At 37.4% G+C, this 24,622-nt stretch overlaps 2 protein-coding genes across 2 annotated transcripts; both read right to left on the reverse strand.

Annotated features, from left to right (window-relative positions):
- Positions 1-9,909: 9,909 nt before the first annotated feature.
- LOC111918470 (uncharacterized) lies at positions 9,910-11,733 on the reverse strand. The gene is made up of 2 exons (XM_023914132.3): positions 10,570-11,733; positions 9,910-10,475 (listed from the first exon to the last, which is right to left on the reverse strand). The coding sequence occupies exons 1-2, from the start codon at positions 11,461-11,463 to the stop codon at positions 10,317-10,319; spliced, it is 1,053 nt and encodes a 350-aa protein (XP_023769900.1). The 5' UTR covers positions 11,464-11,733; the 3' UTR covers positions 9,910-10,316.
- Positions 11,734-13,355: 1,622 nt separating this feature from the next.
- LOC111918469 (probable receptor-like serine/threonine-protein kinase At4g34500) lies at positions 13,356-17,465 on the reverse strand. Its single transcript, XM_023914131.3, has 7 exons — positions 16,617-17,465; positions 15,361-15,465; positions 15,109-15,234; positions 14,849-15,019; positions 14,634-14,763; positions 14,340-14,549; positions 13,356-13,673 (listed from the first exon to the last, which is right to left on the reverse strand). The coding sequence occupies exons 1-7, from the start codon at positions 17,252-17,254 to the stop codon at positions 13,563-13,565; spliced, it is 1,491 nt and encodes a 496-aa protein (XP_023769899.1). The 5' UTR covers positions 17,255-17,465; the 3' UTR covers positions 13,356-13,562.
- Between the last annotated feature and the right edge of the window lie 7,157 nt (positions 17,466-24,622).

The following is a 24,622-nucleotide window of genomic DNA, read 5'->3' on the forward strand; positions in this document are numbered from 1 at the left end:
AGCCTGCTAGTGTTCCACTGGACTGTCTAGAATAGTCCGTGGTTGTCATCCATACTTTGCTGAATGACGGGGCCATCATTTGGAAAAGGCTTCTCACATCGTTCACCTCTCACCCTCACCTCGTGGTCTATAACACCTCTTAACTCATCATCCAACTCATATTTCATCTATTACATCTACCCATGTTTTACCCCAACATTATGGTAGATATAAAATACATATACAGTTTAAATCATTTAAAACATGTAAAAAATCGTTCATCTAGCATACACAACAAGTACTCAGATAATATGCACACATAGCACGTAATTTATATAAAATACTTCATATCTATGTGTAAGATGAAAGTAACTATGCACTCACCTGAGAAGGTGGTGACTCGGTACTCGGACAACGCTTCGTTTACTTTAAAATAATTTCCTTCGAAGAAATGTAGTATTATTACAACTAGATTTTAGTCTAACATTTACCGTGACTAATTATTAGTCTATTATTATTATTATTATTATATAAGCGTTTAAACAATACTTTCAAACCACTATGTATAGACAGGGGCAAGACATAAAACACCGGAGGGTAGGACCATTTTGGCATATAGAACTTCTGAAATCCAACAACCCTATGCGGCCCTTTAAACCAGATTTTCCGTACCGCGAGTAGTTAAAAAGAAATTATAACGACACTTATATAATAATAGCTCAAATATTTATTATAAGTTCATAATAACAATACTAATTTTAAATATAAGCTATATTAAAATAGGGTAAGCAAAACTTACTTACAAGGGGGTTTTAGCTAGGAGTCGGGCTCTGCAGGGGCAGAACTTCGTCGCTGAATCTTTCTAAGAAAGATTCGTGCAGCGCTTCGGCACTCACCTTACTATACTAAAACTACAGAAAGAAAAGTCGAATCACGAGGGACCGAAATGCTCGGGGGATAAGAAGAGAAATACACTTGAATCAAGAGAATGGTGCAAGAAATATGAGAGCTAGAGGCCCTTATTTGTACTAATTGAATTTTCAAAAACTACCCTCCATAATTACTTAATGACCTTATAGTTATATAAACAACTAAACACCCCTTTATAATACTATTTTAAATAGATTTAATGATATTTGTATTAAACTAATGTCGAAAGAACTTAACATTAGTCTTATAATGACCGCATCGTCGATACCTATCTAATGATATATATATATATATATATATATATATATATATATATATATGTGTGTGTGTGTGTGTGTGTACGTATATATGATTTATACTTTATTTTTAATACGTAAATATGCTATTATAATTTTTAACTCGTTCATACGAACTTCATTTTTGACGTTATTTATATCCACGTGTAGGTGGAGACGTACTCTACAACTTTCGTTTAGACTCCGTCGGCTAATTTTGACTTTATTTTTAAAGTTATATTTTTAACAGGCTGGGACATGATTGGTCCGTTAAAGTCTCATAACTTCTTCATCCGATGTCCATTTTTGTCTGTCTTTTTATCGTTACACTACTAATAACGAGATCTTCAATTCTCGTTTAGGTTGTGTCGGCTAAAAACCGCTCGATCTAATACTCGAACTTCGGGTTGTACACCGCTAAGCCGAAACTTCAAAAAATCATAACTTCCTCATATGAAGTCAGATTTGGATGTTCTTTTTATGGAAGCTCTCAGGTTAACATATTCTAAGACTTTCATTTAGATTACTAAGGCTAAAAGTCGCTCTATCATAAATTCATTATTTACGTCTTCCCGGTGTCGTGCCGGTTCCGTTGCGAAACTTCGACGGGTCATAACTTCTTCGTTATAATTTGGATTTCGGCGCCATTTATATGTACGGAACCCTTGAGACATTTTCTACAACTTGGTTAAGATTATTTATTCAAAATAATCTTTTGTCGAAAAGTCGTTTTCGACCCCTATTATCTCTAAATTGACTAGCCTGGATCTACGGGCGTTACAACGATACTTTGGGAGCCCCAACCATTGAGGCTATGACTTGGTAGGACTTTGTAACCAAATTTCGAGCCGATTTTGCTCCAGCTATGGAGATTCAGCAGCTAGCCAGGGAGTTCTTGGATATACGACAGACTACTGAGTCAGTGCCACAGATTACCGCCAAGTTTAGGGAGAGGGCCTTACTGGTACCTCAGTACGCGGGTGATGATGAGATGAAGAAAACCCGGTACCACGACATGTTGTAATGCCTAGTTTCTGGTATGCATTTAAATTATAATTTATTAATTTTTGTAGAGCAACTCGACGAGTTGGGAGCCCCAAACTCGCCGAATAGAGACCAGAAGTGACGTGGGTTTTAAGTAACCTACTCGACGATGTAACGCCTGTGTTTCTGGGCTTGCCATTTTTAGCAATGTAATGGTCTAGGTTAACCTTTGTAACCCGTTTTGAAATAATAAGATTGTATTATTTGAATATTATGTGTTTTGTGCTTAATTGCTTAATTATGTGGTTTGATTAATTAAGAATAAAAATAAGCGTCAATATTTAAGTGTAAAATAAACTTGATATCTTTGGATAATGTTGTAGTAGTTGAAACGAGGTTTCCGAATATATATAGAACGCCAAAATCTGACTTCGTATGAGGAAGTTATGATTTATCGAAGTTTCGGCTTAGCGGTATGCAGCCTGAAATACTCGATTTGAGATCGAGCGGTCTTTAGTCGAAGCAATCTAAACGAGGATCGAAGGTCTCGTTGTTGGTATCAAAGCGATAAAAAGTTAGGCGAGAACGGACGTCAAACGAAGAAGTTATGAATTTATAACGAAGTTTTTGTCCCGGCCTATTAAAAATAAATAATAAAAATAAAGTTAAAATTAGCCGACGGAGTCCAAACGAAAGTTGTAGAGCGTAGTCTCACCTTCGCGTGGATATAAAGACCGTCGGAAACGGAGTTCGTATGAAGAATATATGAATTTCCGAAGTTTATTAAATAATTAATAATTAAATTTAATTATTAAGTCCGACATTAGCCGAAGAGGAGTCATCGGACTCATCCGAAGTACGCCCCGCGTACACCGAGGAATGTTGACACTCGCACTCGAGCACTTCGGATACGTAAGCAGTGACGATTTCGGAGCAGTACGCCCCGCGTACTGCAGTACGCCCCGCGTACTCCGAGGCTCCAGCCTCCTATAAATAGGATGCGAGGGTTCCAGGCTTATTTGCTCATTTCTCCTCGTTTTTGTGCCGAAGCTCTGCGCGTAAACCCCCGAAGCCCCGATATTATTCTTGAGCCCCGAAGCAAGTCCCGAGATCCCGAAGATCCCGAGAAGTGCGGTTCCCGAGCCGAAGCTCTGCCCGCGAGAAGTTCGATTTTTGTGAAGATCTTCCAGATCTGCTGAGGATTACTACTTCTGCAAGTCGTAGTGCTGTCCGATCATCTTCTGATCAAGTGAGTGTATACTACCTTTCATAAACACGATAATAATACAAGTATGGTTCGAGTGTATTAAGTATATTGTTGTTTATAGGTGTGAGTGTGTGGTTACTTTCTTCTAACGCATAAATATGAAGTATTTTATACGAAATACGTGTTATGTGTATATTTTGTGTTATATGTGTGAATGTATATTCACTCTCTTCTATCTCATGGATCTGATTTGTTTTCTATGAAATACGTGTTATGTGTGTGTGCCTCATCTGTTATGTGGGATATGTATTGATCAAAGCATGCTATACAAGTTTTTAAACTATGTATAAAAATGTATATTTTTATCTACTAATATGTTGGGTAGAACATGGGTAGATAGTTGGTGTGTAATAAATAGAAGAGAGGCCTCGTTGTTGTTTTGATTCAGTCATCTAGCGGAGTTTAGATGACGACCACAGACTTTTCTAGACAGTCTTGTGGAACATTAGCAGGTTTGCCACCTGTAGGTGTTAATGAACTTGGGTGTTCATTCGCTGTACTCCATCCCCCTCATGGTTGCCTTATTTGACTTATATTGCTGAGGTACCCCCGAAGCATGTGTTGTCGCCCCGATGAAATATTCTTAGACTAGGTCCCTTATGTTAGTTGTCTTAGGGACATAAAGTGAGAATAACGGGAATGGGTAATTGGGTTATTGTTGGTTGGTGAATATTAAATATAATTATTTATTGTGGGTTGAAAACCCTATATGCTCACCAGGCTCCCAAACCTGACCCACTCAGTTTTATTTGTATTACAGGAAGTGGCGCGAGGGCATAAGATGGATGAACCATTAAGTTGTTTTGTTTACAAGTCTGTATATGTATATATTTGTTGAATGACTTGTAATGTTATCGTTTATGCTTATTGGTTTGTATCAGAACATGACACCCCGAGTTTTGATTATATAATGAAAATACATTTCTTTTATGAAATGCTTTGGTAAACATTGTTTTATCATGTTTTGTTTTTGGGAACAAATTCCGCAACTCTTTCAAATCAAAAGGATTTACTCTGAAATTATTTTAAAAGCATAAATGAAAATCGGTCTTTTCTGGCCGAGATTTTGGGGATGTCACAGACGAGTTGAGAGCCCTCAAGTCGATGAGTAGGGTCGCCATAATGAAACCCTAATTTCGAGGTTTTGCACCCTATTTAAGCATCTTAATCCCCACATGCTGGCCTCATTTCCATCCTCCAAGTCCCAAACCCTAGATTCAGAAACCCTAATGCATTTGTGAGCTTATGAGCCATTTTTGAGTGAAACCTTGTGTGTGTTGAAGCTTGTGAAGGAAATAGAAGTTGGGGATTCAAGGAGAAGTTAGTAGATCCAGAGACTCCATTTCATTCTCATCATTTTTTGGTAAGCAAGTCTCAAACTTGCTTAGTAACTTCTTAGATCTCTTTATTATCTTTTTATTGGGTTTTTGGTCCAAGAAGCTTGATCTTTGGGATATGGACGTCTCAAGTGAGTGTACCATCATATCTGGAACCATGGAGGGATTTCATGGCATAATGGTGTAAACTTTATGGCCATTGAAGCCCCATGCAAGCTATAGGATGTCATTTTGGCCTTTTAAGCCCCAAAAGGCCATGCATGGAGAGAAAGGTGGAAGCTTTACGTGTTTATGTAGTGTTTAGGGTCTAGACCTATGTTTGTATGCTTTAGCTTGGAGTATTGATGGCTTATGGACCAAGATCTAGGTCCTAAAGAGTTAGGGTTTGAGCTAAACCCATTAAGTAAAGGTATTAACGGGCAAAGTTGGAAACTTTACCTTTAAAAGGACATTTTCAGTGTATATGAGAAGTATAAAGCTTAGATCTGAAGAGTAGAGGCTTAATCCATTAAGATGTCTCAAACTGACTGAGGAACTTGTCGAGTCCATAGAGGAACTCGAAGAGTTGAGTCGATTTGTCCTGATTCTGATTAGGGTAGAAATCGACGAGTTGACTCGCTTTATCAAGACTGCGAGTAGCAAGGGAACTCGACGAGTCAGGGGGATAACTCGACGAGTTGAGTCAACTCAAAGTGTTGACTTTGACTTTTACCAAGCGTTGACTTTGACTTTGACATTGAATTTGACCAAGGTGGACCCGTGAAGGGGTCTTGAGTAAGGAATGGTATATAAGGGGTTGTTTTGTATAGGGCATGAGTAGAGCCGGTTGCAAGAGCAGAGACGTTTGATTACTTCACCCGACATTTGAGGTGAGTTTTCCTCCAGTAGGAATGGATCGAAGGCACTAATGTCAGCCCGTTTGTGTATGCTAGCATATGTTGGACTAAGGTCTGATGTCGGGTTGTGCCCGATGTAGGTTTATATGTTTTTCCAGACTTCAATCCGATGTTGGGGTAAGCTCGAGGAATGTTTGCATGCTTGATGTCTTCGTGATTCTTGCATGTGTCTGTTTAGATGTTTCCGGACTTCGTTATGATGTCGGGGCAAGCCCAAGGAATGTTTATATGTATGTTAGGTGTTTATGTTTATATGTACTTGTTCATATGCTTATGTATACCGAGCTTTGCTCGATGTCGGGCGGGACCCGATGCCAGATTTTGGTTCGATGCCGGTCGGGGGCCGATGTAGTGGGCCAGGGCCAAGTTATGATGTTATGTGATTATGTGATATATGTATGGTATGTGGTAGTTTGGGGAGACTCACTAAGCTTCATGCTTACAATTTTTAGTTTTGGTTTTAGGTACTTCCACTAGTAAGGGGTAGAGCTCGGGATGACTGCATTGCACACACCACAGCGTTTAGCCTGGGATGATTTACTCTAATATTTGGACATGTGATTTTGTACAGTGTTTTGATATGATGTTTTTGAGATACTATCACTTATGTTTTTATGAGATGATTTGGGTTACTATGGTTTTATTTATAAATTAAAAATGAAATTTTTGGACCATATCTTTGGGTTGTTTCACATGTTGAGAGCTGACATTCGAAAATATGTCAGCTACTCGGCATGCCCGACTTTGGATGACATGATAGCGAGGGCGAGGGAGAGGGAGATTGATATAGATCACATCAGGAAGATGAAGGTGGAGACTGGGCAGACGACTGGGGTTTATAGGAAGAAACCCAAGGGATTCGACTCTAGGTCGAAAAGCCAGCAATGTCGGAGTCGCTGTGGGAAATGTGGCAAGTCGCATGAGGGAGTATGTAGGTTAGGGGGATTGGGCTGCTATAAGTGCGACAAGCTTGGGCACTTTTGTAGGGATTGTACTGCCCCTATCCCCACCCTTCAGACATCAGTCTTGATCTACTTTCACTGCAATCAGAAGGTCCATAAAAGGCCAACTGCCAGAGATTGACATCAGGAGCGCTAGTGGCGGTGCCAGCTCCAGTGACCCTACGGATCACGGATGGCCGACAAGGCAAGACAAATGCTACAATGGTGAGGAGCCGAGCCTTCTAGTTGACCGCCGAGGAGGCACGCGCCACATTGGATGTGGTGACCGATATGTTTTCTTCTCCCTAACTGTTATTATTTGTCATTTTTGATATTTATATTTTATATGTTTTGTTTAGGATCGTTCCAGGTGAGCGGCATTCCAGTACAAGTGTTATTTGCCTCGGAGCTACCTGATCATTCGTATCTCTTACACTCAATAAGTGGTTTGTCGAGTCTTCAGGCATGTTGGATTGTCCTCTAGAGGTCGAGATTGTTGACGACCGATCCATCCGAGCATCATAGGTTTACAGAGATTGTGTCTTGTGGATGTATGACGAGCCTTACCTCGTGGATTTGGTTCCCATTCTTTTGCGTGGGAACAAGGTCATCATAGGCATGGATTGGTTGATCCCTAGCGGGGCAGTGATCGACTGAGAGCAACAGTTGGTTCATGTCAGGACCCCAAGTGGGGGAGAGTTGGTGATTCAGGGTGAGAGGCCGCAACGCAGGCCGACTTTGTGTTCAGCAGCGACGGATAGGCGCTACGTTCAACAGGGTTACGCAGGTTACGTCACCTATGTTATGGATACCCAGGAGACAGGTAAGGCGACCTTGAGTGATGTGCCAGTTTTGAGGGAGTATCCGGATCTGTTCCCGGAGGAGTTTCCTGGGATACCTCCGGAGAGATAGGTGGAGTTCAGGATTGACCTAGTTCCGAGTGTGGCTCCGATAGCCAAGGCACCATACCAGTTGGCTCCTCCCGAGATGCAGGAGTTGTCTACATAGCTGCAGGAGCTATTAGAAAAGGGATTTATCAGGCCGGGCAGGTCGCCTTGGGAGCCCCGATCCCGTTTGTGAAGAAGAAGGACGGGTCACATCGGATGTGTATAGATTACCGGGAGCTGAACAAGGTAACGGTGAAGAACCATTACCCACTCTCGAGGATTGATGATCTCTTCGACCAGCTTCAGGGTGCATCTTGGTTTTCCAAGATAGATTTGCGTTCAGGCTATTGCTAGATACGAGTAAAGATGAGAATGTAAAGAATACTGCTTTCCAAACTCGTTTTGACCAGTATGAGTTCGTGGGGTGATGCCTTTTGGGCTCACCAATGCCCCTGTCGCATTCGTCGACCTAATGAACCGCGTATACAGATCGATGCTGGATCAGTCTGTGATAGTCTTTATTGATGACATCTTGGTTTACTCCAAGACGCAGGAGCAGCACGAGGAGCACTTACGAGAGGTTTTGGATACCCTGAGGAGGGAGATCTTGTACGCCAAGTTCTCTAAGTGCGAGTTTTGGTTGCGTGAGGTGCAGTTTCTGGGGCACCTTGTCAGCCAGAACGGTATTTTGGTCGACCCGGCCAAAGTGGAGGTCGTGATGAGATGAGAGGTTCCGAAGTCTCCATCTGAGATTCGGTGTTTCCTTGGGCTACCAGGCTATTATCGAAGATTCATTCAAAATATCTCCAAGGTAGCGGTACCCCTGACCCAGCTGACGAAGAAGGCTGTTGTCTTTCGCTAGCGGCCTGAGCAGCAGGCAGCGTTTGAGACTTTGAGGCAGAGGTTCTACGAAGCACCGATCTTAGCCCTGCCAGAGGGCGTTGAGGATTTTGTAGTATACTGTGATGCATCTATTTCTGGTTTGGGCGCAGTGTGGATGCAGAGGGGGCACGTCATTGCCTACGCCTCGAGGCAGCTAAAGCCACACGAGTCGAATTAACCGATGCACGACCTGGAGTTGGGGGTGGTTGTTTGCGCCTTCAATATTTGGTGACACTACCTCTATGGGGTCTATTGTACCATTTACACGGACCACAAGAATCTGAGGTATCTGATGGACCAACCAAATCTAAACATGAGACAGTGACGATAGTTGGACATGCTGAAGGATTACGACTGTCAAATCCTCTACCGACCGGGAAAGGCTAATGTTGTGGTTGATGCACTTAGCCGCAAGACATTCGCAGCCCTGATCAGAGATATCTGCCTGATGATGATAGTAGTGACTCCGCTTTTGGAGTGGATTCGAGAGGCCCATCATGAGGCTATGAAGGAGGAAGACCGAAAGAGTGAGCATATCGTGGGTTAGATTTCTTCTTTCGACTATGATAGCCGCGGGCTGTTGACACTCCATCGCAGAGTGTGGGTTCCGTACGCAGGTGGTGTATGCCAGATCCTGATGAGGAGGCACACAAGTCCATATATTTTATCCATCCCGGGGCGACGAAGATATAGAGATCTTCGTCCTGATTACATGTGGCCCAACATGAAGTGGGATGTAGCCTGGTACGTTGAGAGGTGCTTAACCTGCAGGAAGGTCAAGGCTGAGCACCAGAGACCTCACGACAAGACGCAGCTGTTAGCTATCCATGTGTGGAAATGGGAGGATATTACTATGGATTTCATCAGGAAGATTCCCAGGACTGCACGGGGAGTGGATTTGATTTGTGTCGTCGTGGATCGGTTGACCAAGAATGTCTATTTTGTCGAGCCCGCCAGACTTATAGTGACGACTTGTCGTCGGCACAAATATCTTAGTCAAAAGGAATTTAGTCAAAGTTTGCAAAAGGTATGGCGACGACATGTCGTCGGCATAGCTTGACTTGTACTGACGACATGCGTCTTCAAGATAGGTCCGTATCCTTGTAGTGATATATATATATATATATATATATATATATATATATATATATATATATATATATATATATATATAAAATGTAAAATAGGGAAGCATATATATAAAATTAACGTATAATGGATTATTTAGATTTTAAAATATGAGAGATTAAAATTTTAAACAATATATATCACGAGGAACTATTAGTGTAAAAACAATTAAATCATTGGTTTTGTTATAATGATTATGTAGAGGGAAAGTAAAAATGGTTTTGACCATGGTCTCATACTTCTAAAAAAGGTTTTGGGTGTGAATAACAACATCCTCGTTATCGGTTCAGTTCTACTAAGAAATGTGCTATCTAATAAGGTTTTTGGAACCGGAACCGGAACCGGCCTGGACCAGAGCCAAAATAACAAAAAACTTAAATGATGAATTGGAAGAACAGAAAACTGCACTGAATACGTTCTGATTCCGTTTTTTGGTTAAAAAGTTCACCCGCACTTTACACCAACTATGTCTAGTTACAACAAGAGCCCTGTTAACTTCTACCAAACTAACATACTATTTCCGTGACAATTAAATACAAATAAGCTGTAAATATATATTTTTAGCACAAATTACATATAAACTTACTAACCCACCCTATTGCTAAACCTAAATATTTCGTCTTAACCCAGCCCGACACTTTAACCCTTAACTTTTGTAAAAAAGGATACCTATCTATTGACTCTCAAAAGGCAATGTGAAAGGCCCTATGGTGGTAATAACTAACAAGCCCTACATACTCAACAATGTTTTGTTCTTACAAAGTAGAATAATTGGTCTTGTAACAAGGTGCCTTATCTTGCAGCCATAGATCATGGGTGTGGAGCTTGGACTAGTTGACCTATGTATGCGAGGTGCCATGTGAGCACCACCATTGTCGAGACATTCAATGTCGAGGAGTATGTGTTCAGTTTCTTTAGCTTCTCTGATACTACAATTTTTGTTCCACTGTCCTCCTTTATCTTCTTTCTCTATTCGACACCCAATCAAGTATTAAACTCGCGTTAGATCAATAATCTTTCTATGGATCAAGACACTAGAAATAGGAAAGATAGTGTAAATGACCTTTGTTGCTCGAGGCTCTAAGAACATCAGATTAGTCAAATTCATAAGAAAGGCAGAGAGGAGATTGAACCCTTGAAATATCGCCATCTTGTTGGACAAAAAGAACACGTTTCTCCCTCGGCTCACAAGATACCCGATAAGAGCTGCTCCAACACAATTCGCCATTGCCCTGAAATACACCATGTACAACTTGTTTATGATCATTCTGTACTCTCGCTTAGGTAGACATTTGCCCAAAACACAGCTCGAAAAGAACGTAACCCACACCCCCATCCCATAAGCTGTCGAGAACCCTAATAAGTGACACCAACTGATCACTGATTGTATCTTGTCTATTAAAACTGTCATCTTTCTGGTGGGTTTTGTTAGAAGATCATTCCAACTAGTTTCCTTTACGATTTTCACCGTCTCTTTCACTTTTTCTACCGCTTCTTCAACTTTCAGGCTAGCGTTACTTTCAATATCTTCCCCTATTCGCTTTGGTGAATCGATAACATCCCATTGTTTCATTTTAACTACCAAGTCTTTGAGCGCTCCTTTTGTGCTTTCTCCGATTGTAAACAAGCCTACTGCTTTCCTCACAGCGTTTCCAACCACATCCTTGACTTTTTCCGATAGTTTGACTTTAGGATCACCAACTGATTTATCGATTACTTCTTTCACTTGCTCTTCCAAGTTGCTTGAAACATCATGGGGTTTAGCAGAAACCATGTTTTTTGTCTTCTCGATCACCATCCCGGAATCGTCGTGCAGTGAAATCGACACTTCGGTGTTCCCGTCGGGTTTTTCTTCGAATTCGACGACAAATTGACGGTGGTGAGGAGGTGGAGAAGGGGACCAATTCGCTCCGGTTATAAGCGACGATAAAACAAGACAAAGAAACACAAGATGCATCGTCTTGATCTGCAACTGTCGATGTGAAGTTTAAGTGTGTAATTGAATTCACAGAGGGACGTTAATTAAGGTCGGTCGATGCAGAGACCATGAGCTTTAAAGATAGGGATGAACAGAGAACATGTGAGATGAGGCTCGAGTGTTTGGACGCTTGTGTGTGGCGCGTGCTTGCATGGTGAGGCGTGTCTCCGTCACGTGAGTCTGTCCGGCCGGCTGTGAATCAATTTGGTCGAATCGAGTTCCATTTTTTTGATGGTGATCCGTTTAATGATAAGCTTTTGCTCTTTGAAACTGCGATTACCAAAAAGATTCGAATTCTTTTGAGTTTTGACGTTAATACGGAAGACTCATGTGGCCGACATACCACAAGCAAAACTCTATCTCCAACGTCATACTATATACTATGGTATTTTAAACTTTGTTTTTTCATGAAATTACGTTTTACTACTAACTCATACGAGGATTGTTTCATTATGCATTTATGATATCATCCTTGCAAACCTCACGTTAATATAATCAATAGAATCTTGAGATATATTTAACCAATTGCTTCATCTTTATGCTTCACTGACACACCATCATCTATTTATTGAGAGCAAATTAGGGAGTGTCTTCGGGTCACAAAAAGTGGACGATAGGGACGACTGTCTAGGGTTTATTTTTTAAATCAGCCTAAATTTTTTACGGACTTTATTAATTATATGTTAAACATATCGATCTTGAAGATTTTATTAATAATTTTGCATCTTAAAAAGCTAAAAGAAGTATTTTTCTTTAAATATATTGATTTTTGTAATCGAAAATGTTATATTTAAAAACTAATATAAATAATTTTTCTTACAATTATTGAGTTATTATAAAAAAAGTTCATGAAATTTGTATATTTTAATGGTCTTTTTTCTCTTTTGTCCTAGGACCCAAAATACGTTCGTAAGAGCTTTGAGTGTCCCACCAAAAAACAGTCCACATCCTGTATTGTATCTTCCTCAGGGCCTCACATGCTCAAAACATTAATACGTCACCCATTCGACTGAGGCAAAGGCATCTTGATTCGAGATCTTCTTGGTAAACTTCACATTCCTCTTTGAAATGTCACAGTTGTCTACTACTATTATTACACCAACATTAGTGTCATTTACATGACCACCAACTAGGGGTGCAAACGAGTCAAGCTACTCGTGGGCTACTCGGGATCGGATTGCTAAAAGCTCGACTCGAAACCAATATTAAACGAGCCCGAGCCGAGCTCGAGCTTAATATTAAGCTCGTTTATTAAACGAGCTTGAGCTCGAGCCTATGTCACTAAGCTTGATTGGGCTCGCGAGCCTAAACGAGCATTTATATAATATAATTTCTTATTTTTTTTATATATTAAAATATTTGTGGATTAGGAATTTAAGGTATTAGTAAACGAGCTTCTTAACGAGCTCGAGCCGAGCTTAAGCTTATTTAGATAAGTCAGACAAAAAACGAGCCGAGCCCGAGCCCGAGTCGAGCTTGTATAATTATTTACGATCTCGAGCCGAACTTAGTACAAGAAGCTCAAATCGAGCCGAGCTTGAGCTCGAGCCTCTTAGAACTTAAACGAGCCCGAGCTGAGCCTTGCCACGCTCGGCTCGACTCGTTTGCACCCCTACCACCAACCCTATTCATCACCTACAGATGAAACATATTCAACCTGAGGTCCGTACTTGAGGGAATGAAATTCTCAACCTCAACATTTTCTAAAGAATGAATTGTGATGTATAATATGTTCACGTTTTGTTGCAAAAAAGACATACAACAATAATGTATATCTTCTTGTGATGTATGATCATCATTATGTACATTAGATTTCGAATGACCTTCAGATTGTAGTATATATAAATGATGATTAAGTTCATACTTGAGAGTAGAAAAGAGATAACTAATCATATTTACATATCAATACTTGTGGCATTGGCATTCGTGTCTGATAGCAAGAAAGAATAACAAAATGTTTGTCTCTCCATAATAATGTAACATGTGCAAAAACGATGCCAAATATTGTAAATATGGAATCAAGTAGCCTAGGATACCTACTCTCCTGTGTCCATGGGTTTTTTCAACTATACAAAGAATCATTTTAAATTCGATCTTTGTTCATCATCATCATCCGGTTGTAAAGGAAATTTACAAGTAGCGGGTGCATTTGGACGAGGTATCGTCGTGTCCCTAGGCAGCCGATGTTCCTATAAGTAATGAATATGACCTCAGTTTCTATTTCTATTAAACTTAATTAAAATGGAAAATATATAGCCAATTTCCTTAATGATTTACAAAAAAATAGCCAAGATTTAACTTTTTTTCTCAAAGCAGTCGACAATTTCACAATGGGCCATTGTGAAATATACTATTGTATGGTCCCCGCAAAAAAGTTATAGAAAAAAAAAACAGTAATGCAAGATTTAGTCTTCCTACTGTAGAATTGTTCACATTTTGATGAAAATTACGACTTGTTATTAGGAAAACATTTTTTTGATGTTTATTTTTATGGTAGAGATCTCCAAAGACCATTTTCACAATAAAAGGAAATGCATTAAACATGGTGACCAATTCCACAGTAAATAGTGCATTTGGCAATGACCCCACTGCGAAATGAGTGACTATCTTTTGCAAAAAGAAAAAGAGTGGCTATCTTATGAATCTTTGTTAATTTTGGCTATTTCTTTAAAAGTGATTAAGAAAGGTGACTAAATTTGTGCATTTTCTGTGACTATCTTTTGCAAAAAGAAAAAGAGTGCATTTTTTTAAGTTAATGCAAAAAGACTAACATAATAGAGAGAGTCACAAAACAACTCATTAAGTCCTAACATTTTACAATAAATAAAGACAAGTACAAGAAAGAAAATACTTACTCCACGAAAAGGAAATTCATTTGAGTCGAGCATGTGTACAATTTGTCCCATTTTTGGACGCTTACTTGCATCCATATCTATACATCTAAGGCACACCAACAATGCCCGTTTTAAAGCTCTTGGAGAAGGCCTTACATTGATCTTTGGATCTAGCAACTCCTCCCCTTGACGACTCCCCACCATTCCTTTAAACCACTCAACCAGGTTCATCTAAACACATCCAACAAGGGCATATTCGTCAATTAACCAAAATACTAAACGAATATAAATTTGAAATTGTAATTGTAATTGTACCTCTCCAGGTGGTCGAGAATAATCAACTGGGCTCTTTCCTGTGACTATTTCCATAAGTAAAACTCCGAAGCTGTAGACGTCGCTTCCTTCATTAAGCATTCCTGTGCTTGCATAATCAGGTGACACATATCTGTGGATCATGAAGAATAAGAATTTGGAAAAATTGAGGTAGAAATTTGGATGAATTAAAGGGGTAAATTAAGAAATTAACCAACCCAAATGTCCCCATTACTCGTGTAGTCACATAGCTTTTATCAGAATCGAGTAACTTAGAAAGTCCAAAATCAGCTACTTTTGCGTTCCAATTTTTATCCACGAGTATGTTGCTTGATTTAACATCACGATGAACAACTTTTGGCTCCAACCCTTCGTGTAAATACGCCAATCTAATCGCAAAACCATAAATAATATTAATATAAATGAAATATATGCAACAAATTAAAAAGTCTACTTGAAAGATGTAAATAGCATATACCCTTTTGCAGTCCCAATGGCGATCTTCATGCGAATCTCCCAAGTTAGAGGTGGGTTGGTGGGTCCCATGTCTCCATGCAACCATTGCTCTAGATTTCCATTGTCAACATATTCATACACAAGCAACCTGTGTTTGCAGTGACAGAAGTTAATAGGAGAAAAAACTGAAACAGCATTGAATAAGCTTAGTTAGATAATAATGCAACCATAACGTATTATAAAATGTAACAATGTTATAAAAAAAAAAAAGTACCTCTTAGCACCTTCTGCACAAAATCCAATTAAACCAACGAGGTTTTTATGCCTTACTTTTCCAATGGCTTCAACCTCCACTTTAAATTCCTTTTCCGCTTGTCCCCTACACAATGTGACACTCATATTAATTTTCGTCTTGTATAACAAATAAAGAACTTATTTTGTTAAAGTCATTCACACTTTAAGCAAATATATAGGAAATTTTCTTGAAATTAAAAGAAAAATATTATCTTCAATATTCCTTAGCTCTTTAATCGAAGATCTGCTCATAATGCACATTTGAAAGTTTTGTACTTTCAAAATGGAAGTGTACCTCTTACTAGTTTATTGTATAAAATATATGGTAGTTTCAGACATCTATTTTACTGATAGTAACTTATATAAAAATATACAATTTTCACTAAAGCTGTTACTAAGCAGATAAAAACTAATAAGAGATTAAGAGGTTCCACCATAAATCAAGTCAATAGATGTCAATAACAATGAGTTCCGGTTCCACAAAAAATTGCAATAAGCCAATATCAATGATAATGTCGTTAAGTTCCGGTTCCACAAAAAAATATTATTTTACTTTTGTGGGTGTGCATTAGATGTCTTGATCACAATAAGAGAAATTAAATATTTACCTTTTTACTCTTACTAATCTTCCTATTTAAAACAATGATACATGGAATCCATTAATTTTCTCTTTTAATTTTAATCTCATCATGATTTTGACATTTTTGTTGTCTTCTTTATACCAAAATCAAATATTTCAACGTTTATTTAATAACGGTCACCTGGCCCATATATTTATTCAAAAATCAAAACCAAAATATACTATATACATTAATTTTTTCAGTTCTCGCCTCTCAGATATTTAGCATTAATAAGGTGGCTTTGAGCCTATAGAATTCTTGGAAACCAATAAATAATTATATTGCTATTTTCTAATATAAACGTTGAAATGTCGATGTAGAGCAATATACCAATTTGCACAATAAAAAAAAAGATTGGTTCCATACTTCCATTACTATTTTTTCTTGAAAGAAGAGATTAATAAAGATGGCATTTACTTTTTTTGGCACCTAGTACAAAAACTTAAATTAGGACAATGGTCAACTGTATAAACTTAGATCTAAAAAACTATCTTTATCATTTTTCAAGAAAATAAATTCAAACAGATTATTAATATTACTAAATATCGAATAAATCATAAATAAACATCCAAATAATTTAAATTTTTGTAAGCCGGAGTCAAAATGAAAAACTCGCCTGTTGTCAAGAAGATTCTTCACCGCCACCGTGGAACCATCGTGTAAAACTCCTCTGTACACAACACCGTATCCTCCTTCTCCGATCACATTCTCCGCTGCAAATCTATTCGTCGCAATTTCAAGCTCGTTAAAGCTGAACCATCGCCCCCAACCAATGTTCTTCAAACTCTCCGCGGACACCGAAGATGACGCCACATCGCTCCCACTCCCACTCGTACCTGTACTCGACTCGTTGCTTCCCGATGGCCATGTATCATCATCTAATTTCCCCTCAACAACTTTGATTATCAGTTTACTTTCGTATCCCTCATCGTCATCATCCATCTCAAACATACTAATTAATGATTTCGTCGCTTTCTCATCAGTTTGATCTAAGCATTTCGTGTTCGCTTCGACATTCACCGTTTCCGACGCCAAATGCAACACTTCTGAGCCCTGGTTGACTAGCATTCTTCTATTACGCCGTTTCGATTTATGTTTATGAAGAAGAAAGCGGAAGATCAGTAGGAAAACCACTGCGATACCTGCTACTGTAACGGCGATGACGACATATAGTTTTTGCCCTAGTATTGCTGTTTTGGAGTTAATGAGACTAATACTGTCTTCGGTGGAGGTTGTTTTGCCGGAAAATAACATTGTTAGTCGAGATCGGAACTGAAAATGGAGATTTAAAAAAATATGGCGTGTGGAAGGAGAAGAAGAAATGGGGACTTGGGGAGCATTCAAAGTGAGTGTGATTCAGAGTTCAAACTGACAATAATGAATGACAAAGTTAAAGCGTGGGCAAGAGTCAAGTGATTGCATGTAGTGAAACTGGGCTTGATCTTTGATATTATTACGGGAAAGCCACTGGATAAGGGAATCAAGAATGCGTACGCTAGAAGGGAATGACAGAATTGCCACATTATAGTCGGTGTTTTACTGTACAAAGGGGTTTAATTGGAGTACTTTTCAAGATGACTATTATTAGAACTTTAGAAGACAAAATTATATAAATGGTCCATGATTTATAAAAACTTGCATGTTTAATTTTCTTTTTTTAACGAGTATAGTCCTTGTGTCTTTGTGGTTTCAACTTTTTGTACAAAATGTCCGTATCACATTTAGAGGGTATGTAGCCGTTTAAGTAAATAAAAAACTATGCCCCTCTTTTTATGTTATATATATTATTTAGATTATGTGATGATATGTGTTGTTTGGAGTTGTACTCAGATTTTATTTCCGGAGAAAAGGAAAATGATCGTCTAATTCCCACAAGGCCATTGAACAACAACACCTCTACGATTCTCAAGCCATCATTGGAAGAAAGTTCAAGGATTAAAGGGTAAAACTCGTTGATTTGTTAATCTCATTAAATCATGTTGAGCCATAGTGAACTTATGATTAGTATGCTCAAGTTTTACCTATCTATGATTCCTAAGGTCAAGTTTCATTTCTGTAACGTCTACAAAAATCATGTCAAATTTGAATTTTTTCAAAACATTTCAAAACCATTTATTATTACAAAACTTGTTTTCAAAATAGTATAATATCAAAGTATCCCAGAAACAAGTCATAAACATGATTAGTTGTACGATCACGCATTTGTCTTCTTGCGATCATCTGATGTACCTAAAACAAAAACTGAAACTGTAAGTCTGAAGCTTAGTGAGTTCCCCCAAAATAGTCATACACACAATAATACACATATAATCACAAACATCATATTATGGGTCTAGTCAACCATCATCGGGTTGGAATACCTCAGGCCCTTAACCATCCGGTTGGAATGCCAACATACTATGGGTCCAATCATCTTCGGGATGGAATACCCCGGGCCCATAACCAACAGGTTGGAATGCCCACATACTACGAGCCCAATCATCCTCGGGATGGAATACTCACAGCCCACAACCATCGGGTTGGAATGCCCAAGTCTATTGGCTTTCACAATAAGCAGATAAGCCTCAGCCATCAATCAAACATGTGCACATATAACAAATAATCACATAACAATCTATAGACAGATAAACCGATCTAACGGATCATATCAACATAATAACATCCTATCTACTAGGATGCCGACCTAACAGATCATACTAGCATAACATATCAGGATAACAATCCAAAGGGTCGGCCTTGGTGCCTTCGATCCTTAAGTATAGTGAGGAAAACTCATGTCATAACTGTCGAACTGAAGTAAAGAATCGAACTCCTGAATCGATGTCTCACCACAGATCCCGAACTATCAAATAATGAATATTAAGTCAATAAATGGGAATGTCAATCTGGACTAAGGGTCCACATACTTCATATTATCCTTTCTCTTTATTGGGCCAAGGCCTATTTGCCAAATCCATAATATTAAAAGTCCATATATCCAAGGCCCATTAATGGCCTAATTTTCCTAATTGGGCCTAACTTCCTAATTGGGCCTTATTATAGGATCCCTTATCAAAACTGGCCCCATTTGCAATTATTCAGAGGGCCCATCAAGGCCCAAGTCCAGTTACTCCAAAAGTGGCCCAATCTCGAAGCCCAATTTGACAAAAGCCCAACAGAGGACGTACGCGGGGCGTACTCCTCTGGTACGTTGGGCGTATTTTTCCTAACGTTGACCACCATCGGGGTGGTTGACTCAGTACGATGGGCGTATAGAATTTACGCGGGGCGTACTTGGGGTTTTGCTAAAACCCTAATAAGTGCTTAATGACTTAAGCACTTAAGCTCAAATTCCAGATCCATCGACCAAATGCGTCATTGAACCATAAAATCGCGAACTTTAAGACTTTGGACGTCCAAAAAGCTCTTAACACATGGTCTTAATCCATTAAGACCTTCTTACTCCATGCATGAGACACATTTAGCTATTGGGACATCATTTTTATCACTTAGGACCTCCTCATGGGCCTGAAAGGACAACTCATCTCATCCAAATCATATCATGCATCAACTTGGGACTTTTGGGACAAGAAATGGTTCCATAAAACTAGCATTGCAAGATCTATAACATACAAGCAAAAAGTTTGAAGCTTTTTACCTTATGGGGCTTCTATAACACAATGAAACTTCAAATCTACAAGTCTGCCTTCCTTCTCTAACTATTTGATGCAATGCATTCACCTTCAAGAGCTTAAAACACACACTAATTCACACTTACACACAAAACTAGGGTTTGGAACGTTTCTAGAAGATGGAGGCTAGGAGTGATGAGAGAAAATGAGCCATAAGGGTGTTTATATAGCCCCAACCCTAAATATTAGGGTTTTCTCCTGACATAAGTACGCCCAACGTACTAAGGCGCACCTTAATACACTTAGCGTACTCCTTCCTTATCCAAGGTTGCAACCTTGGCCCTTAAACTTGTCCTGGCTCGACACTTCCAACCTCAAGTGCTACAAATGACAGAATAATGATAGAGGAGAGGATTCGGAAATACCTGCAAAATCTCGGGATGTTACAATTTCACTTTAGCTTCATTATAATGATTTAAAAAAAAGGTTGAATCTTTAACAGCCGGATTGATGAAGCAAATGTTAAAAGAAGACTTTTCTACAACAAATTCAATCTAACTTATTCACTAAACATCATCATAAACAAGTTTAGGATGAAAGACAGAGAATCAAGTTCTTAGTGATATACCAATTTGTATCCAAAATTTGGACTTCGAATTCGGATATCCGATTTTTTGGGTTCTTCTAGAAAATTCAATGAAGCAATAAAAGAAGCATCATTTTACCAATAATTATATAAAGATGTCATAATCTATATATATTAAAGCATCTTAAACCATAAAATAGAGTAATATAAATAGAAAACAAATCGACTGAAAATAGTTTGTTTGTAACGTCTTATTTTCACAACCAAAATTTATTTAAGTAAAACTTTCCAGTTATAAATCCATTATGAAGAAAACGTTTATTTTAGATACATTTATTAAAAATCAGAGTAATAGTAAAGCGTAGGAATCTTCATTGTTCTGATGAATATGTGCAGTCACGCCTTCGCCTTCGCCTTCACATGTGACTGATAATACATGAAACAACAAAACAACTGGGTAAGCACAAAGTTTAGTGAGTTTCCCTCAAAATACCTCATACGATAATTATGCAAGCATGCATAACGGCCCACAACCTCCTGGTTGGAATGCACAAGCCCAAACTGTCCTCGCATTGGAATGTCAACATGCAACGGGTCCAATCAGCCATCAGACTGGAATACCCAAAGGTTTGTTGGCCTATCGCCTATCGCCTACAGATTACAGTCGGCGTGCACTGGGTATCTTGGCCTACAACACAAAGTAGGACTGCCTCAATCCACCACTACCATATGTCAACATATAAACAAACATGGGTCAAAATTGATGTTATAAAACATATTGTTATACATGATTTGATGAGTAAATAGTGCAAGCATATAAGTCAAAGTTTATCTTTTCCTTTTGCCCTAACGAGAAAAGTGATATCTTGGGCCCCTCGATGATTTGGTGTTGACTTATAGTGTCAGGCCCGGCTAGGACTAAAATTGATATCTTCGGTTAGTAGTTCTTTGTCATGACAAATTAGAAATCGGCAAACAAAATATTGGACAATGAGATTGATTTTGTTCCATGTCATTTGTCCACATGATCTCTTGCAAAACGGAGGATTATATGATCACTTATCTCAGGACACGTAACTGACTGGGTCAAAGTTTGACAACGACTTTGAGAGCTACACTTTGCTAATCAGTTTTTTGAAGTTATACTGACAACTACAGTTACTAGACTTATCAAAGTAGGAGATTGTTGAATTAAGTGTTTAAGCCTATAACTATAATTGATATATATTTGAATTGATAGTAGCACAGTACTTTTGGATTGCCCTCATAACTAACAACTAAACAAGATGACTTTTGGAGAGAGGTTGAATTTATTATTTGATTAATAAATTGAAATAAATGATTTATTAATGTATTATGAAAATAATATATTAATTAGAAATCAAATTATTTAATTAATAGTTAATAAAAAAAATTAATTAGAATTAATTTTAGGATTAATTGAATTAACTAAAAGTACAGGGACAGTTTAGCAATTTATTGATAATTGAAATAAATGATTTATATATATATATATATATATATATATATATATATATATATATATATATATATATATATATATATATATATAGTTTCAATTAATAAAACTTAGTTATCAATGTACAACGAATGAGAAATCAAACGGACAAAAATTTTTGCCGCTAAGCCTTTTTGTATGGTAAAACCAAATGAAAATGAAAATTTTGAAAATGCGTTTGGTTGATTCAGGTTTTAAAAAAATTTCAAGAAAATGAAAGTTTTCTGTTTTTCAAATTGTATGTAAATTAGAAAATGAATTTTTACAGTTTTCCAAAGTTTTTATAAATTTCTAAGATGAAAAGTGAAAACTCCGTCGGTTCCAATCAAACGCGTTTTCTAAACTTTTCATTGAAAACTGAAAATGAAAACTCAACTCTGATTTTTGAAAATATTTTCTTGGAAAATGAAAATAATTTTCCACTACCAAATGTACCCTATTTAAGAGCTTCACAACATTACTATGCATGACCCGTTAGACTCTATTTAAGAGCTTCACAACATTTGGCACAAGAAAATCAAATATATCAAATGAATCAAAAAGTTCATAGGTGCTCTTTCTTGATAGAAACTCTGACACGCCGAAAAATATCAAAAAGAACATCCTTAACTAGATTGTGTATGTATTTGAAACCCAAAAACTCTCTGTAATGTACTGCATGTTCCCCAAAAATGTCCAAGCATGCCTTGCGACAAACATGACATATCTCGTCAACTAAAAATAATAGAATCACAAGGATACTTAAGGATAACACGATACTCCACTACTAACATATCTTAGTCAAGACCATTAATAGAAATAGCGTGTGAACTTTTTGACACTTTGATTTAATATTACAATACCGTACAATTAGTAATTAACAACCAACAAAAATACAGCAGGCATCCTTACACGTTTGTAGACGTACTCTGTTGCATTTTGGTTGCTGTATTTTAAAAATGATTTAATACGTTTGTATTATGATGATTTTTAACCAATTTATTTTAGAAATAATTTAGTATTAATTTATTATATCTAAATAATGACGGGATGATTGAAGAAATTAAAAATTTTTGTTACTTAAATTGACGTAAAACAAAGACGAGAACAGTAGATGTTTAAGAAAAAATTCAAGGGAAGAATGTTATTAATATTCAAGGTGTCCATGAACATTAGATTCATCATTTCTTTAATTCTTTTATAGGAGGGATCTAAAATTGACGTCTTTGTCAAATCTTACAAAATTAGAATTGATGGAGAAATACCAATATCAATTAACATTCTAATAAATCACGGGACTTTTGGAAATCACGAGATATTACAGTAGAAAACGATAATATTAAATATAAAAAGGTGCGAAAATTGGGGCAAATTAAGATCTAAAGTTATAAACAATGGAATTTTGGAATCGACTGTGGGGTTGGTTGCCAATAACTTTCCGATGATGCATTGCGGGCCTCCAACTTTCTCGCGGATCAAAAGTTACGCACGTTCAAAGAGTCACTGGAATTGTATCTAATCAATAAATTGAACGTTTAAGTCCAGTTTAAGAATATGATCAACAATTCATGGTACTGCTATACGGTTGATGATTTGTTTGTAATAAAGGAAAATTGAAAAAGTTATTACTAAATCACTAATATTTAGGGCCGTAAACGAACTGAACGTTCAACGAACTGTTCGTGAACCGTTTGGCGGGAAGTTCGTTTATGTTCATTAATTTAATAAATGAACGAACATGAACACAATTTCTCGTTCGTTTAGTTAAATGAACGAACATGAACAACAGTCTCGTTCGTTCGATTATGTTCGTGAACGTTCATTTATGTAAGTTCCTTTTATGTTCATAAATGCTTAATTGTGTTTGATTACACTACTATATTATGTGTTCATATAGGTTCAATTATGTTTATTTATCTTTGTTCATTTATGTTCGTGAACACTTATGTTCATTTAGCTTGTTCACGAACATAAACAAACGAATATGAACAATATAATTTATTAAACGAACGAACATGAACAAGAAAACTCATTCGTTTATATGTTCGTGTTCGTTTATTTGTTCGTCTAACTTAAACAAACGAACATGAACAAGCCCCCGTTCGTGTTCATTCGGTTCATTTACAGCCCTACTAATATTTGCCTTATAATATAGAAAAAACAATATACAAAAAGTAGTTCACTCTCCATATTACAAATAATATAAAATAGAAACAAAAAATATAATTACAACCGAACAATTACATAAATTTATGGTTTTTTAAACACTAGTACACTACTCGGTGAGGCCGTGAGGGTTAATAATGTTTGAGAGTTGAGAACATGATCCCCATCCACCATTCCGTTTATGGAGAAAATTTTCATTTTCAAGAATTTCTTTTTCTTTTTACAAGCTTTAAACAAAATTAATCTAAAATTATTTTCCCTATTTTCCAACCACATATATGGCGCATTGTAATCATTTTCCTTACAAATGTGAATTTTTCTAACTTATTTAACAATTACATTTTAAATAATATATTACGGATATGCATGAAAAAAAACGCGTAGATAATCGGTCAAAATGGTAGTCTACTCGTTGGTGACAGTGGGAACAATTATATTTTTATTTTAGTTTATTGTAAGGGTATATATATAATTTATTATAGAAAAATTACAAAAATAGCCATATCTCATGACTATTCAACTTTAAAACCAATATTTTTCCACGGCTGACAAAATAACTAGAGATGTACTACAACAAAAACCATGGATCCAGATCCGTTCTAAAAATCTGATTTATTGAAATGGATTCAGTTTGATTCTATCCGTTCGGATTTAGATCACATTCTAAAAAAAGTGTGGCAGTGTTCTAATCTGGTTTCCTACGTTTTTTTTCTGGGGAAAAAACAAGTTTTGAACATTAATCCTGAAAAAAATGAACTTGT

The sequence above is a fragment of the Lactuca sativa genome, chromosome 5, assembly GCF_002870075.4.
Source record: "Lactuca sativa cultivar Salinas chromosome 5, Lsat_Salinas_v11, whole genome shotgun sequence".
Lineage (NCBI taxonomy): Eukaryota > Viridiplantae > Streptophyta > Magnoliopsida > Asterales > Asteraceae > Lactuca > Lactuca sativa.